This window comes from Schistocerca nitens, chromosome 3 (genome assembly GCF_023898315.1).
Source record: "Schistocerca nitens isolate TAMUIC-IGC-003100 chromosome 3, iqSchNite1.1, whole genome shotgun sequence".
Classification (NCBI taxonomy): Eukaryota; Metazoa; Arthropoda; class Insecta; order Orthoptera; family Acrididae; genus Schistocerca; species Schistocerca nitens.
In genome coordinates this window covers 831,814,918-831,833,287 of record NC_064616.1, presented here as the reverse complement: position 1 = coordinate 831,833,287, position 18,370 = coordinate 831,814,918, and the positions used below count along the sequence as shown (strand labels likewise).

The following is an 18,370-nucleotide window of genomic DNA, read 5'->3' as shown; positions in this document are numbered from 1 at the left end:
CTCATGTAGACGTAAAGGAAAACAGGGACATCTGTAGTTGTTATGGATAATGCTCCATATGATACTGTTATGAAAGAGAGAGCTCTATTGATTTTCAATAAAAATTGTGACATTGTTGATTGGTTAATATGTCATCATGTGTATCTTCAGGATAATGTGCAGAAGGCATAACTCGTGTGAAGTTGGAGACAAAACAAGCTGCAGTTTCTCCAATATGTTGATGATTTCTTAGCAAAAGAATATAGTCTCAGGGTTGTCTGACTTCAACCATATCACTGCCATTTTAAAGCCATTGATGTAATATGCACACAAATTAATCATTATGTTGCAACAAATAATAAAAACTTTACTGTTGCAGAGATTCAGAAGTTGCTAGTGCAAGAATTTGCACAAGTAACTCCAGAGAAGTGGGGTAATGGTGTATGACACACATCAAAAAGTCTTTAAAGTAGCTTGGATAACTGAAATGAGTATAAAAATAATATAGGAGACATCATTTTATTCAGTGGTAATTAGAGTGATTCTGCTATAGATCACATAATAGATAATGACAGTGTCTATGAATGGATTGACTCTGAATGGACTGGCATTTACTCACTATCACAAATTCATGTATTTGATGTGTTAGCAGGTATAGATGTGTTAAACATTTTGGCTGCGTGATGCCTATTTCCACAATTCTCATTTCACTATCTGCACAAATATGATGGACTATGCATGATACTGTGAGTGGTAAGCACTTGAAGCAGTTCATATTATTTTAATGTGATTAGATGTTTCATGTACATGAATGATTAAAATCCAATTGAGCGTGCCTTCCGTAAAGAATGCACAACTTTTTTGTGGACCATATTCATTGAGATATATAAATAGCAGACAAGTGATGTCAGCTTATCTACATAAGGATGTTCCTTGTAGTGATAAGGCTATTGTGATCCTGCAAAGTAAACTCAGTAGTGCATATTTATGGGCAGAATGTGAATGTGTCAATATAGAGCTGCTTAACTGTTGTTGCCACATCTATTTGCATGTAGCTGACAACATTGTACTCCTCCATTTTGAATGAGGTGTAGTTCCATATCTGATAGCTTCTCCCTGTTAACCCTTAACTACTATGGTCATTCACAGGAACACAATTACTATGGAGGGGTATCACAGACCGCATTTTTCTGTTTTATATATTAAACCAGAATTTTGCTGAATATATATAGTTTCTTGACTTTCAGTCATTCATTACACTTCTTAGAGGTGGCTTTTGTAGAAATTTGATTTTTTTTAAACACTGCCGTATTTTAAACACTTCGACAATTAAAACAAAGAGAAATCTGGAGTATATTTTTATTTTATGAGTTACGAAAATAACAGCAAATAGTTAGCTCTCTACTCACACATAGATTTTCATCAGATGGGTTATATTACAAATTGGCAATATAACTACATGGAAAAATCCGACATGACTTACGATAAATTGTGTGCGAAGTCAGCTTTCAGTTTACGACTCACTTTGCAATGTAGAGTGAATATTTCAGTCCATCAGTCTATGAATGGAGAAACTTTGCCACCATTTTACTTCTAAAATTGCAAGTAAAAACTAAATACTTGTTCTCATGTGCCACTGAATCATACTTTAGTCAATTCCCACCTGAAAAAACTTCACGCAGACCTTCCTGGAACACTCCAAGCAAATTGGAACACCACGCTGCTGACATGGATACCTTGTTTTCCTCTTCAGACGAGGAGGGCAAAAGGTGCAGGTTTTTCGATTTTCGAATTCTTCTTTCGGTGTCTGAGGCTCATCTTGCAAGTGAAGACATCTGTCTCACATAACACATGTTGCACAGAAGGCCCAGCTTTCCCTGCCATGGAGAAACAGTAGCATGCAATAAAAAACACGGCACGCAAACACTATGGTACGTCTGTGAGACCTCTCAAGGCAAATAATTACGAAACAAAGAGCAGCAACAATGCAAGAATGCTGGCACGTGTAGCTTGACAGCCAATAGGAAGGTATATGGAAGAGTCCATTTGGCTTTGCAGGGGTGTAAGAAATATCTCGACACAAAAATTAGTAGCGGTCTGAGAGACGGACGATAGTAGTTAAGGGTTAAAAATGACATGCTGAGTTCCATGCGCCAGGAAGGCCTTAAACCAATCTCATAGATGGCTCAGTACTCCAGAAGATCAAGTGTTGTTAACCAGGTGACAGTACAAGTTCCATAGGATTTCTTTTCAGTAAGGTGGTAAAAATTTTACTTTTAAAGTTCATTGAAAATTTCTTGCATTGTTCTCCTTGCAGTGATCTTTTCTTTTGTTTGTCAGTAAGGCTCTGGCATAATTTAAATTTGTGGTGAAGCTCTCTTTACTTTTATAACATCCTTTGAATATGGCTAATGAACCACTGTGAATCTCTTCTACACATCAAACTATCCTAGCCACATACCCATCTGTTTAATCTAGAATCATCAGTGCAGTGTTTGCAATACACACGTTATACCACATGAGAGTTGAATTTGACAGTATGGTTGTAATGAATTTCAGAGTTCGTGGGGAATGGGGAGAGGGTTTGTATAGATGGGAAATTTAGTTGAGAAGTTTCCATTTTGTTTTTAGTCTTTAAAACTTTGTTTATCTTATTTTAAAATATATAATTCCTTACTGACAATGCCATTATAGCTCTAGGTGTGAGTGCCATAATACTAGCAACAACAACCAACAATGTGAATTATTTGCTTTCTAATCATAACTCATGTTGAAATTGTTTGAGATTAAAGCAGATTCTCACTGAGCTAGAACCACCCAACATTTAAATTTCAGAGTTTTATTATCAGTAATTACCCGGTAGAAAGTAACTTCATGGCTTGGTAGACAGTATGCTACAAATGGAAGTGAGCACATCACAGAAAGAGACAAATCAGTAAATGTCGATGTTGCACAAACTGAGAAATGAAGAAATCAGTGTATTCTTTTGAATTGATTATTTTCACATTTGTCTGTTATACAACTGACTTTCCATTTGCAAACTTAGTAACCACTGTAGTGGCTTTTCTACTTCTAAAATTTTATAATTAATAAACTTGAGGGGAGTGGATACCTACATGATATTTTCTATATATCACAGAAGCTATTTGTCATGTCAAATTGTTTGCCTTTGCCAACCTATGAATTGAATTAACAGGTCTGTTGTAGAAGGTAAATGGAAATGCCATGTGGCTAGGGCCTCCCATCGGGTAGACCATTCTCCAGGTGCAAGTTTTTTGAGTTGACACCAGTTCGGCGACTTGCATATCGATGGGGACGAAATGATGATGATAAGGACAACACAACGTCCAGTCCCTGAGTGGAGAAAATCTCCGACCAAGCCGGGAATTGTACCCGGGCTGTTAAGTATGACATTCCGTTGCACTGACCACTCAGCTACCAGGGGCGGACTGCTGTCAAAGGTCATACATTTGATTGTGGAGTCCAAATAGTTAGGCATTTTGCACTTATATCAAGCATGAACAGATGTAAAATTTAAGTTAAGATTCAGAAAAAAACACTGGCTTGAACCCTGAATGTTTGGATTTGTAGTCTTAATTAACCAAAAGTTATTTTTGGTATGTAGCCATTATAAGGATAATTTTTCTGTTTCAAATATTATAACAAATAATCTGCATAAAGTATGTAATTGAAAACTATGTTTTTACTAGATTTATTTGGACTGTGTATTTAATCGATAATTTATGACTCATAGGGAATGTTGATTTATTCGTCCGTATGTCCACTGGCTCAGGGAAGTCATTATGTTACCAGATGCCAGCAGTATTGCAGAAGGGAAAGATCACTATTGTTTTTGCTCCCCTTCTGTCACTAATTAAGGTAAGATATCGCAAAGATTTCAACTTTGAAAATACTTTGCTCTACGATAGTGTTTACTTACTAGTATATAGTCATATTCACTGTTTTTACTTTGTTGTCATTGCCACTAACTAGTATTTAGTCATACTCACTATTTAAAGTGAAGCAACCATTAACCCAAAGTTTACTTTGACATAATAGTGTTTTACTCCATGTGGTCTTCAGAGGCAGATTCACAAATCCTTGCAATTGGGATCCCTCCCACCAACGCTGGCTTTTGTACACATGGAAACCATATCTACAACATATCCTTTGTTTCCTTAACTATCCTCACCTCAATCTTCACTAAACCTGTTCTCCATCTACTTTTATACCCTGTCCTTTTCCCAGTCCAGTCTGCCCTCCTGTTCTCACTCCAATTTCATAATCTTCCTGTTTGTTTTCCACTCTGCTCTAGCTCACACATATCTTATGTTATCTCTTTCTACTGCTTTGGGTCCTCCATAGTCCCCTGTACTTCCTGCTAAAGGGCTCCCCACACTGCCTACACCCTCCATGTGAAAATGCCAGCGACTTCCATTGTATATATCTACATGCCACACACCAGCACTATCTTTCCTAAACCACTCCCTTACTGTAAGTGTGTAGACTTCCATGGCCAGAGACACTTAACATAAAACTGTTGTGGCTGTATAACCATCTTATGTTGTAAAATAACTGTGACTGAATGGGCCACAGTTGCAGAGGCCTTCCTCTGAGTCCACTACCATGGCGGAAATGCAAGTGTTTTCCATCTGTTTACTGTTATTTTACAATATGATGTGATCCTACATCAAAAATCTTTAATATTCACTCCTTTACTGTTCTTTCACCTTCCCATCCCTTGTTACCACTGTTCTTCTTCTTCTACTACTACTCATGGCATTACAAATTACAACTGCACATACTTCTTAGTCTCTTCAAGTTTCCTCCATTCTGCCCTTTCCAGTGCAGTTCCTTGCCATCCTCTGACTCTGAGGGATTTTCACATCATCTATCCACCACTTTTGTGCCCTTCCTCTCTGTCTTCTTCTTCTTGGCCTCCATTCAAAAACCTTTTTAGTTTTCATCCACTATCCATCCTAAGGACACGTCCAAGTCAGGCTACTCTCCTTCTTTTTATTATTCTTACAATGTCAGCTCCTTGTATGAGGTAATCCAGCTCAGCAGTTGTTCTAGATCTCCAGAAACCATTGCTATCCTGAAGTGCCCCATAAATCTTGTGCAGAACCCTGTATTCAAATGTCCTGAGCTGCTGCTCATCAATACTCGTTAGTGACCATGTTTCAATTCTGTAGGCTACAATTGGCCTGATCATGACCTCATAAATTTGAAGTTTCAGCTGTCTATTTCATAATCTAGAGGCCAAAAAATTGCTAAATGTGTGAAAGCATTTATTACCACTTAGGATGCACTGTTTTCTTTCAGTTGACATGAAACTTATCGTGTTAACATTATGTCACAGTTAGTCAAAGTTCTGCACATGTTTAAACCCAAAACCAGCTGCCAATAGTTTATCCAAGTTATTATTTTCCTTTCTGGTGAAATTCATGCATTTAGTCGTCATTTCATCAATAGAAGCCCTCAAGATGGTGTGGCTTCTTTCAGCTCACCTATTTTTCTCTCTAGTTAAACTCTTCTCCTAGTAATAATTGCTACATCATCAGCATATGCACATATCTACAGTCATGTAGATATGTGCCAGATATTTGAGGCTTTTGAATGCCTGAAGAGTCAGATTAAAACATGTTTTAAAGAGGGTATCTCCTTGTCTGACTCCTTTACTAATGCTAAACGATTTACTGATTTTATCATCCACTCACTCTGCAGCCTTGGTACCAGCTTATGTTGCTTAGATACGTGGAACATACTTAGATGGTATACCAAGCGCTAGCAAGTGATTTAACTTTTCAGCACTGTCAAGACTATTGTAGGCCTGCTTGGAGTCTACATAGAGGTTATAAAGCTCAATATTATACTCATATGCATTTTCATATATTTGCCTTTTCACAACTATCTACTCTGTTGTTGACCTATTAGACCAAAATCCACTCTGACATCCTCCAAGAATGTCTTTGCATATGGAACTAGCCCTGTTGTTTGAGATGCCTATTAATGGTCCTTGTGGTCACTGAAGCACCAGCTGCACACAGAATTGATGGTAAATGATAAATACAGAGCTCTGAGTGCCTCTCTGACAACTGCTCAGTCCTCACATTCTGTCATCTTCCTAGGTTGACCACTTCCTTCTTGATGCTGTGTTTGGCCACGGTTCACCCGTTCCTGCCAACAGTGTTGAGTAGTGGCATCACTCCTATACAAGTGTCGAGCGATTCACTGATTACTCCAACCAACTTCTTTGAGCCCAACTATACATTTCTCAAATGCTGACATCTGCTTATATTGTTCAAATGCCTGTTTGTGAGGCATATTTACTGTCCAACTGAGTACACAGAATGAAATTTGCAAAGACTAATGCCTTGGTATTCACATGTACCCTATTTACTATCCTTGCCAGCTGTGAGGTGAAATTATGCTGCAGTGTCACACGTTTATCCATCAGTCGCCAAAGTTTACAGTTTTGCATTTTCTGTTGATACCTGTGTGATATCTGTTTGTGACCAATTTACTAAACTTCTCCGTGGTGATTCATTTTTTTCTGTCTTTGAGTGTATAATGCTTGATATTATCTTGTATTTTGCTGTATGCTCTTCAGTCTTGCTTCCTTTTTCTATTCCACTGCCTGTCTACAGTCATCATCATACCAGTCTTCAGTTCTAAGTCTACTTATTTCCCTCAGTATTTCATGTGCTGTTGTCAAAATGTCATTTTTAAAAGACTTCCATTCTTTGTCTATATTGTCATCCCCATCTTGTAACTCCTGTCTCAATCTGTTCTGATACTCTTGAACAGTAGACCTATCTTTTGGTTGTTCTATATTCCATTTCTTTACTCTGTTAGCATTTCCTCTGACAGCTGTAGCAGCAAGTTTCACCACATTTTGGCTCCTTCTAGATAATTGTTAGAATTGGAATTAGCTCCTCAGAAAGTGTGAACATTTTGCATAACATATGCCCACTTCTTCAATATCAATATATTGATGGTCTGTTTTGTTTGATTCATTTATTCCTGGTATTTTTCAGGTCCCTTTGTAGATATTTTCCCTTGGGAAACATGCACACACTGCCTTTAATTTGTTTGCAGAAGCAAACTAGGCAACTATCATACCATTATTGCTAGTTTCATTGTGCAGATTTTCCTTAGCAAACATGCTTCTGAAAGCTTCTTCTTTGCCCAGTTTGGCATTAATCACCAAGGAATATTTTGGAGTCACATCTAGGAATTCTATCTCAAACCTCTCATAACTGATCATAGAAATCATCTACCATGTCTTCATCTGATTCTTATGTTGGCATATATACATTCACGAAGGTCACATTGTGAAATTTGCATTCCCCCTACAGAGTACGTATTCTTTTGTTATATGGAGTGAAAGCGATCACATATCTAGGCAATTCTTTGGAACTATAAACCCAGTTTTATGCTACCCTTGTCTTTAATCTTTTCCTAAATAAAAATATGGAGAATTTGTGCTTTTGAATCTCACCCTTTCTCTTCCAACTGATTTCTTGTAGCACAGCAACGCCCATTCCGTGCCTTAACATCCAGTCCGTGTTATTATTCATAACTCCTACCTGTAGCTGTGTACACACTTTCCATGTTCCAAATTTGAGCACCAGTATATCAGTGTTTCTGTTCCTTGACACAATCTGCCTTTGTAAGGGCAGTCTGGCATTCCTTCTTAAATGTTTTGTGATGATAGTCTTTTTATGGGGCAGGGATATTGACCCTGCTCTCAGTCCCCAACCTGGAGGACCAGGCTTTCATTTCAGAATTATCTCCCCTAGAGGGGTTGATGATCTAGACTATAGAGCCCCCCCCCCCCCCCCCTTCACCCCTCCTCCACCCTCTGCTGTATGGTGTGGGACACACTTCATCTGGCTTCTCCGCTGAAGGCAGTCAGGCTTGGGTGACCCGGTAGAAAGCTATGCTACCAACAGCATAGCCCCCAGCTTCTTTAGAGCTCATAAGCCTCCGTGCCTGGCACGTAAGGCACCTCGAGAAGGCAGTATCCCATGGAAAGGCTTGTTAGCAATCAGTTCAGCAAAGATTGTTACTTGTCATACTGAGGCCACAGCGTACTGCTTTGCATCTCATCTATTTGATGAACAGTAGCCCATTGTCATGTACATAATTATATTTTGTCCTTGATTTTCCATTATACTTTTAAACATTCATTTATAATGAATCTTATTACTATTTTTATTGGTTATTCTTAAGGCCCTTTTGTGTAGTTTGAAAATGATGTTCATATCTTGTGCTTTGATCCATAAAAATGACTTCATAGCTAAAGATTGAGTATACATGGGGGTTATATCTTATTACTGGGCATTATTTTTTATTTCATGAGTTAATATATTAATATTAACAACTTTTATTAATTATTGAGGGATTCACTTGCTTTATCTACTATGAGTTATGGTGTTTATTTTGTGACAACAATGTTGGTATTGGAGAGAAGTGTGGGAGTTAAAAATCAAAGAGAGAGACCAAGTGAGGAATACAGTAAGTAGATTCAGAAAGGTGTAAGTTGCAGCTGTTCTTCAGAGATGAAGAGGCTTGCACAAGATAGAGTGGCATGGAGAGCTGTATCTGTTTTGAATCACGTTCACACTTTTACTTATAAAATACTTTATTAAAATATACATATGTTCACTTTACAAAAGACACACGAAGACTATCTATTGCGCCTCATCACTCACGCATATATACACAAACATAGCTGTCACCACAATCGATACTTCTCGAACATACTCGATATAACTTATTCTAGAACGATGTTCTGGAACTTTCTCATATCCGATATAAATGTATTACATAATTCCAACACACCTCCTTACATTTATATCGCGATGTTTAACATATTCCTAATTTTAATGAATTTTTCTTTACATAACGACTTTGTGAATATATCTGCAACATTTTCATTTGAATCTACTTTAACAAAATCAATGAGTCCCTGTAAATAATACTCATTCACAAAATGGTAATGCACTTCTATGTATTTTGAATTCTTTGTAAAATTACCAAACTTCACTATATTTAATGCTCCTGAATTATCTTCATATATGACAATAGGTTTTTCAAATTTAACATTAAAAATGTCTAAAATATCATGTACAAGTTTCACCTCGCTTACAGCTTCAGACAATGCTACATATTCTGCGAAAGTTGAAGCCTTTGTAACACTCGCTTGTTTTCTTGACTTCCAAAATACAACATTACCAAATAATCTAATTACATAACCAGAAGTTGACTTTCTATCCACACTATCACCTGCCCAATCTGAATCCACAAAACAATCTAATATCTCAGCACTTTCATTCCTACAATAGTTTAATTTCAAATCTTTAGTTAAATATAAATATTTCAAAATTCTCAAAGCATATTTAAAATGAGTACTACTGTAACAACTTTGGAATCTGCTCAAGTAATTCACACTATAGCTAATATCTGGTCTAGTACCCGAACTTACCTACAAGAGTGCACCTATCAAGTTTCTATATCTAACATCATTACAATCTTCATACGCTGGTTCTAACTTTAAATTTACTTCCATTGCTGTTTTGTACAAGATCGAATCTTCAATTTTATATTTCACAGCTAACGAATCAATATATTTTTCTTGACTCAAACTCATAACTCTTGTTTCACAATCATAATTAATATCGATGCCAAGATATCTTTTTACCTCACCTAAATCTTTCATATTAAATCATTTGACAATAAGTTCTTAATCTTAACAATTTTTTCTTTTCTCACACAGGAAATGAGCAAATCGTCGACAAAAATAATCAAATAAATCAAGACATCTCCATCTCGCAATACATAAAGACAATAATCATATTTACTCCTTTTAAAACCTAAACTTCTTAAAAACTCGTCAAGACAATTGTACCAAGCTCGTGAGCTTTCTCGCAAACCATACAATGCTTTATACAATTTACAGACTCTATCCGTACCATCATCATATCCTCTTGGCTGCTTTACATAAACTTCAGATAAAACTTTACAATTTAGAAACGCAGTCTCTACGTCCATTTGTTCTATAACCAAACCTTCTTGACAACAGTATGACAACAAAATCTTTAATGTTTGCATATTGGTTACTGGAGAATAAATATCCTCAATGACTTCTTTTTGTTGAAACCCCCTGACAACTAATCTTGCTTTGTAAACACTTTCTGATTTCTTTGTGAAAACCCACTTTACATCAATGGCTTCTTTATCAACTGTTTTATCTACTAATTCCCATGTTTTGTTTTTGTTGAAAACAATCAATTTCCTTATTCATCGCTTTTTCCCAATAATTTGATTCGGCGCTGTTAATCGCCTCCTCAAAGCTTTCCGGACTATTTGCACTGCAAAAGTTTACATAAATAAAATTTCTGTAAACATAATCATTTAATATTTTTGATTTTCTTTCTCTAGATGATCTCCCCAACTCAAGTACTTTCTCTGGTTCATGATTATCAGAAAGCTTTTCATTTTTCTCAATTTCCTTCTGTTTTTCTATTAGTTCAGTTTCATTTTCTATACTTTCGTGTTCAGAATCACTAGAATATTCACTTACTGAATCATAATCTTTAAACCCAATACATTTAACACCACTTTCAACAATGTCCACATGTCGAGCAACAACTATCTTATTATTTATTAGCACTCTGTAGCCTACTTCACAATAACCCATTAAAACCCCCAAATCGGCTTTCCTATCCCATTTTGACTTCCTCAGTTGCTCAGGTTCTCTTACAAAAACTCTACTCGCATACAACTTCAAATGATTAACATTAGGTCTTTTCCCCAGTAATATCTCATAAGGAGTTTTCTTTTCAATGGTGTTAGCTAAAGTTCTGTTTTTGAGGTACGCTGCTGCACAAACCACTTCAGGCCAAAATCTCGTGTCTACTCGCGCTTCGGCTAGCAGACACCGAGATATGTCCATGATGGATCTGTTATACCTTTCAGCAGTACCATTAAGCTCATGCACATAAGGTGGACAAGCATTCAATACAATTCCTTTTTGTCTCACAAATTCATAGACATTTTCATTTAAATATTCCTTCCCATTGTCACATCTTATCTTTTTAACAGTTTTCCCAGTGAGATTCTCAACTTCATTAATATACTCTACAAAACAATTGTATACTTGATCTTTAGATTTTATGGTGTAAACACGAGCTGCCTTACTGTAATCATCAATGAAAGAAAGAAAATATCTTTCCCCATGCATTCCAGTAGTTGAGTGAGGCCCATTTAGATCTGTGTGAACAATTTCTAAAATTTCTTTTGCTTTGGTTCTATTATTTTTAAAAGGAACATTATGCATTTTGTTTTCGATACAGATTTTACATTTCATAAATTCTGATTCTAGTTCTGAAGGAACCCCGTCTAACAACTGATGTTTACATAAAGTATTTAGATAATTGAAATTAACATGTCCCAAAATGCGGTGCCATTTTTCCTTTGTTGTCATATTATTGTCTTTACTCATAACATTAACATTAACTTCTCCTTTATTAATAGTACTACTCATTTTATACAACCAACTCTCTTTCCATGCAATCGCAATCAATCCATTAGCTTTATCAAAAATTTTAGCATTATTCCCTACCGATACAATTTTGTGATTATCTGTAATTTTGGCATAACTGATCAAGTTTTTGTCAATGTCTTTTACAAAGAAAACATCTCGCATATTAATTGGAACCATTTGGAAAATTACTAATTACATTACCAACTTTAGTAGCTTGCAAAATTTTTCCATCAGCAATTTTTACATTTATAGGTTGTTTTAAAGTTATACTCCTAGAAAAATATTCCTCATTATTAATAACATGATCAGTACAGCCACTGTCTAATAACCAATTGATTTGAATTTGATTGTTGTTACTTGACTCTACTGTTCTATTTTGACCTATCATAGAATTAACCTCTGTTATAAAACTACTCATACCATGATCACTCTGATGGTAACCTTGCTTACTGTGATGCCGACCGCTGCTAAAACCATGCTGCTCTCCGCGACCACGTTGCCTGCTGCCATAACCTCCACGCTGCATGTTGGCGTAATTTCCACGCTGTACATTGCTATAGCCTCCACGCTGCATATTTCCATTACCTCTGTTGCTACTTTGAAAATGTACTCCACGATGCCATGTGCCTCTGTTACTTGTTCTTCCCTGGTTACAATCATGTTTGAAGTGACCTGCTTTGCTGCATCGATAACATACTTGCTCCTGATTTCTTGAATTCAATTTTCTTTCTGTGTGAAATGCATTTGATTTTACCTCTTCATTTCCAGTTTTTGCATTCAATAATTGAATCTTACTTTTAACGTATTCAACTGTCTGGTCCTCTTCCTTCAAGATGTCCACTAAGTCCCCAATATAGCTCATTGACTCTGGTAACGTTCGCAGCATATAATTTAACTTCTCCTTTTCCGTTACTTTAGCGCCTGCAGATTTCAGCTCATTTACAGTTTTTTCAAATGCACTGAAAAATGTCCCCGTATCACTATAATCACTTAACCTCAATTTGTCCAACTTGTTTCTGCATAATATTTGAAGGGCTGTAGACTCTTTCGAATATAATTCATCAAATTTCTTCATGATCTCGAAAGCACTTTCTCTGTCACTCACGAATTCTAGTTGCTTATTTGTGATTGCACCATAAATATAGTTGATAGCCTTCAAGTCCTCTTCATCCCACGTTTCGTTGTCTGAGCTCACTTTTGCCCTCGTAGTCACTGTATGGCATTTCTTCATTTTTAGGTACATGATTATCTGCTGCTTCCAGTTCCCATAGTCCTCGCCATCAAATACAGGAATAGTTATATCAGCCATGTCGAACTTTCTGAATAACACGCGACGGCCACAATATAATATTTAACTTCTACTTTTCTTTTCAATAACCACGCTCTGCTACCATGTTTTGAATCACGTTCACACTTTTACTTATAAAATACTTTATTAAAAATACATATGTTCACTTTACAAAAGACACACGAAGACTATCTATTGCGCCTCATCACTCACGCATATATACACAAACATAGCTGTCACCACAATCGATACTTCTTGAACATACCCGATATAACTTATTCTAGAACGATGTTCTGGAACTTTCTCATATCCGATATAAATGTATTACATAATTCCAACAGTATCAAACCAGTCTTTGGACTGAAGACCACAACAACAATCATCAGAAAAATGTTGTGTGGATTATGGTTGACATTGTGATTTTTACTAGTGAGTGAATGCTGGATAACACATAGTGAACTTGAATTAAGTGTATCTTATTGGTACCAATCAGCAATGTGTTACTGCTGACAGATCTGAAGCATGGTGATATTTCAGTCTTTGTAAAATAATAATAATAATAATAATAATAATAATAATAATAATAAGTGAATGCAGTGATAAATGCATGTTCTTTATGTATAGTAGCAGTTTTTGAAGTTTTGGTGATATTGATACTAAGTCGGGAACTAACAGCTCTGTCAGTGTACTATTCCCCTAGTAATAATGAAGAATTATGTATAGAAAAACTTGAAAAATTAATAATAATGCTCTTAAAGTATAAAAATTGCTGAGTACTGATATGTGGTGATATTAAAATAGATAACTGTGGAGCTGTGTGGCATACCTGCGCCATTGATATTACAGAAGAGAGCAATTAGATTAATGCATGGACTACAAAGTAGACAAGTGGGGTGATACACATAATTATGATACTACAAGTAAGGGTAACTACTTCTGGCAGAGGACAAAATTAAAAATTGCTGACAACAGTCCTTATATTAATGGGCAGATATGGTTCAACAACCTGTCACACAGATATGGTTCAACAACCTGTCACATACCTTGACAACTTGCGAAGCAAAGCTGTTTCATAGGGAGTTAAATGCTTTTCTAGTTAGAATTCTAAGCTACACGTTGTCTGTTGGAACGTGTAATATATTTAAAATATTAAGAGAAATATATGTAGCATTTCTGTATGTAAGTTTTATTACTCAATTCATGTATGATGTTTGCAAAATCTTGATGGCCACATGAAAGAAAAGAAGTATAAGACTAAAACTTTGAAACACCTATTAGACACATCAAGATAACTAAACTCCTACTATCTAAATGACAAGCCCACCTGGCTCAGTATTTGTTTCGATAATATTGAACTTTCAAAGAATACAGTACTCACTAATGATATGTCTGTCAGTGGATTAACACATAAATTTTTAGAATTATTAGTAGAAGACATTTACTCATGTTGTCCCAAATATCACAAAAAACACAAATGCAGAACCGTTGCAGTAAGCCTCAAGCACGGAGAAATTGATACATTCTATAACTGAGCAAACTTAGCAGGAAATGATGGACACTATGACAGAATGCACCAGAGTCGAGCTGAGAAAGAAATTTACACAGCAGTGAGAGGGGACTACAGGTCTGAAATTAGAGCAGTCTACAGGAAAGCAAATGACAATTATATACTCAACTTGACTAACGTATGGTAAGTTAAAACAGAAATAAGCTCAGAAAATAAGCTCAACAATATTCCTGTCCAGCCATACACAGTTCTGGCTCAAGTGAAAATCTCACTAAAGATGTAAATAAAGCTGAAGCACTCACAGTCCTAGATCGTAAGCCACCTGACAACTTCTGCTGATCTTATGTATCTTTACATACAAGTTAGTAAAGGAATTGCCAAACTTAGCATCTCAAAAGCACGAGATTTCTATGGAATCTCAGATTATGTAACAGAAAATATAAAGAAATATTTAAAATAAGGGAAAGGCAACCACTAACATATGGTGAATTGATGTGTGGAATACAGTAACACACAACAGAAAACAGTATTCACACTAGCTTTCAAGCACTACATAACAGAAAACAGTATTCACACTAGCTTTCAAGCACTACATAACAGAAAACAGTATTCACACTAGCTTTCAAGCACTACCCCTTTTTCCAGCAAGGTACACACATTCACACAAACACACAGACAACCCAACTGATACCCATATCCACAATCCCGCGGCCACAGGAGTGTCTGTTTTGCTGTCTTGTGTGTGTCTCAATGTGTATACTACTGCTAGAAAAAGAGGCAGTGCTCAAAAACTAGTATGGATGCTGTTTTCTGTTATGTGTTACTGTGATCCATGCAATGATCCACTATAGGTGAGTTGTTGCCTTTCCCTTATTTTACATATTGCTCCAGCCAGGAATTCCAGTATTCTTATGAAATAAAAAGAAAAAAATTTTACTGCCACTAACCAAAATCATCAACCGAGTATTTCATGAAGGAATCTGTCCAGATTGCATATCCATAAGAATGGTGCTAAACCACCCCCTGACAACTATTGTCCATTTTGACTCATACCAATAATATTGACCTACTTTTGACTGGCATAGTACCCAACTCAATGTGGCATGGACTCAACAAGTTGTTGGAAGTCCCCTTTCATGTTGCCTCTATAGCCATACATAATTGCGAAAGTGGTGCCAGTGCAGGATTTTGTGCACAAACTGACCTCTCAATTATGTCCCATAAATGTTCTGTGAGATTTGTGTTGGGTGTTCTGGCTGGCCAAATCTTTCTCGCAAATTCTCCAGAATGTTGTTCAAACCAATCATGAACAACTGTGGCCCGGTGACATGGCACATTGCCATCCATAAAAACTCCATCAGTGTTTGGGAGTGTGAAGCCCATGAGTGGCTGCAAATGACCTCCAAGTAGCTGAACATAACCGAATCCAGTCAATGATTGGTTCAATTGGGCCAGAGGACCCTGTCCATTCCACATAAACACAGCCCACACCATTATGGAGCGACCACCAGCTGGTGCAGTGCCTTGTTGGTGAATTAGATCCATGGCTTTGGTCTGTGCCACACTCAGACCCTACCATCAACTCTTACCAACTGAAATTGGGACTCATCTGACTAGGCCCTGGTTTTCCTGTAGTCTGGGGTTCAATTGATATGGTCATTAGCCCAGGAGAGATGCTGCAGGCGATGCCGTGCTGTTAGTTGTCTTTCACCACAGGCCATTAATGCCAGATTCCATCACACTGTCCTAATGGATATGTTTGTCGTACATCCTACATTGATTCCTGCTTTTATTTCACAGTGTTGCTTGCCTGTTAGCACTGATAACTCTACACAAATGCCAATGCTTTCAGCCATTAAGTGAAGGCCCCCGTCCATTGCTTTGTCAGTGGTAAGTAATGCCTGAAATTTTATATTCTCGGCACACTCTTGACACTGGGGATCTCGGAATATTGAATTCCCTAACAGTTTCTGAAATGGAATTGCCCATGCATTTAGCTCCAACTGTCATTCCATGTTCAAAGTCTGTTAATTCCTGTCGTGTGGCCATAATCACATTGGAAACCTTTTCACATGAATCACCTGAGTGCAAATGACAGCTCCACCAATGAACCTCCCTTTTATACCTTGTGTATGCAATACTACCACCATATGTATATGTGCATATCACTGTCCCATAACTTTTGTCACAGCAGTTCAGAATGTTGTATGCAAGAATGGGTGAACCAGCATATTGCATAAAATAACCTTCGTAACTCCTCACAGTTTGGTTTCAGACCTCATCTTTTCACCATCAAAGCAGTTGACACCATTATCACAAAAATATATAATTCTTTTGAGAGTAAGGAAACAACCAGTGCAAAAGCTTCAGTACAGCAGAGTTGGAGAGAACAGAGGACAGTTAGTAACAATAACAGTCAAATATCAGACTGTTTACCTGTTACAAAAGGTGTTGTGGCTGTACTCTCTTGTAATGTTTTGTATTTCCTGGCTGGAAGAGGAGAGGGTGGTATGATAGGTGAGTAGTTGGATTCCTCTCACTACAACACAAAATGCACATGTTGTTAAAATACAGTTTATTACAGGAACCATTTGAGTACTTAACTTCAGTGATGTCCAATAACTAATTCTTGAATCTCATCTGTATCCATATTACAACTATATACAGTGACTGAAGTTTCCTCACAGCTAGCTAAGGTGCAAGGCAATGACTATCACTGTGGAAGACTAGTGTGCAGTGCGATGTACTGAGGTGCAATGCAAACTGAGTCCTGAAGCGACATACTGATGTACTGAGATTGAGAGAGTGAGACAGCTCAGTCAGTGGTGGAAGCCTACCGTATTTACTCGAATCTAAGCTGCACTTTTTTTCCGGTTTTTGTAATCCAAAAAACCACCTGCGGCTTAGAATCGAGTGCAAAGTAAGCGTAAGTTCTGAAAACTTTTAGTAGGTGCCGTCACAACTAACTTCTGCCATCGAATATATGTAGCGCTACACAGGCGTGCTTTGCAGGCACAAGGATAAGTACTGGTGCAAAAACCTCTGCGTCAGTAAATAAATAAAAAAAAGGTGGAAGACGAGCTTTTTTCTCCGCCCCGAGTTTCGACCACTGCATTTTCATACATTATCCAACGAAGTAAACACAAATTCCGTATTATTCATCTTCAAATGTAGCAGCATTTCAATGTACTATGAAAATCCGACTGGCAAGACTGTTTGGGATGTTTATCAATATGGTCAACTCTACGTTCTGAATTTTTTCCTACCTGTGAAAAGAGATGGTTGCTAATAGGAACTCTTATGAATTGTGAATCACTTGCAGTATTCTCTTCATCACAAGAATAATACGAATGTAAACATTTTGCCATGTATTCTTTCATGTTTGCTGCTATCTCATTTAAATCCTGTCTGCCTATTAAACTATGAAACTAGAGTGAGACAACAGCAAATGCGGAAGAATATACATGTCATGTCATGTTTATATTCGTATTATCCTTATATCTAATAGTGATACAGTCAGAAATGAAGCACGGCAGTTGACTAGATTTTTAAATCTAAGATGACTAATTTATGTGCAGAATGTAATGTACTAAAGAGGCGTCTACAAAGATTTTCAAACGGAGAAAAATTTTCGCTAAACTCTCGTTCAGAACATCTTCTATCATACACAGTCTATTATTTGGTTCTTGTTGATCATTATCAAAGAAAGCAGCACTGTAAGTAACAACAAATAGCAGTCTCTTGCCATTGTTTCGCTAATGAGATGATTCCTCTCTCTTTTTTCTTTTTTAATTGAAAGCGGCAGTAGCGTGCACAAAAGCAAGCCATGCCGCGAGAGGTGACATGTCGTTAACACTCATTATCAGAATGCAACAAACAAAGCATGACAGTACAGTAATGCATTTTCAGCTTAGAGTGACGTGAACACCTATAACAAAGAGAACGGCTCTTATCAGATCAGATAAAAATAAGTTATCGATTCAAACTAGACGAAGCGATGAAAAAGGAAGGGTACCCAAATAAATACGGATGGAGCACCTGA

At 36.9% G+C, this 18,370-nt stretch overlaps 1 protein-coding gene across 1 annotated transcript in view; it reads left to right on the top strand.

The window, feature by feature from the left end:
• The window catches only part of LOC126248856 (ATP-dependent DNA helicase Q5-like), a 253,160-nt gene that overhangs the window by 53,447 nt on the left and 181,343 nt on the right, over window positions 1–18,370 (top strand). The window contains exon 2 of the mRNA XM_049950287.1: window positions 3,734–3,858. Coding sequence (XP_049806244.1) covers window positions 3,734–3,858 — 125 coding nt within the window. The remainder of the gene's footprint in view (window positions 1–3,733; window positions 3,859–18,370) is intronic.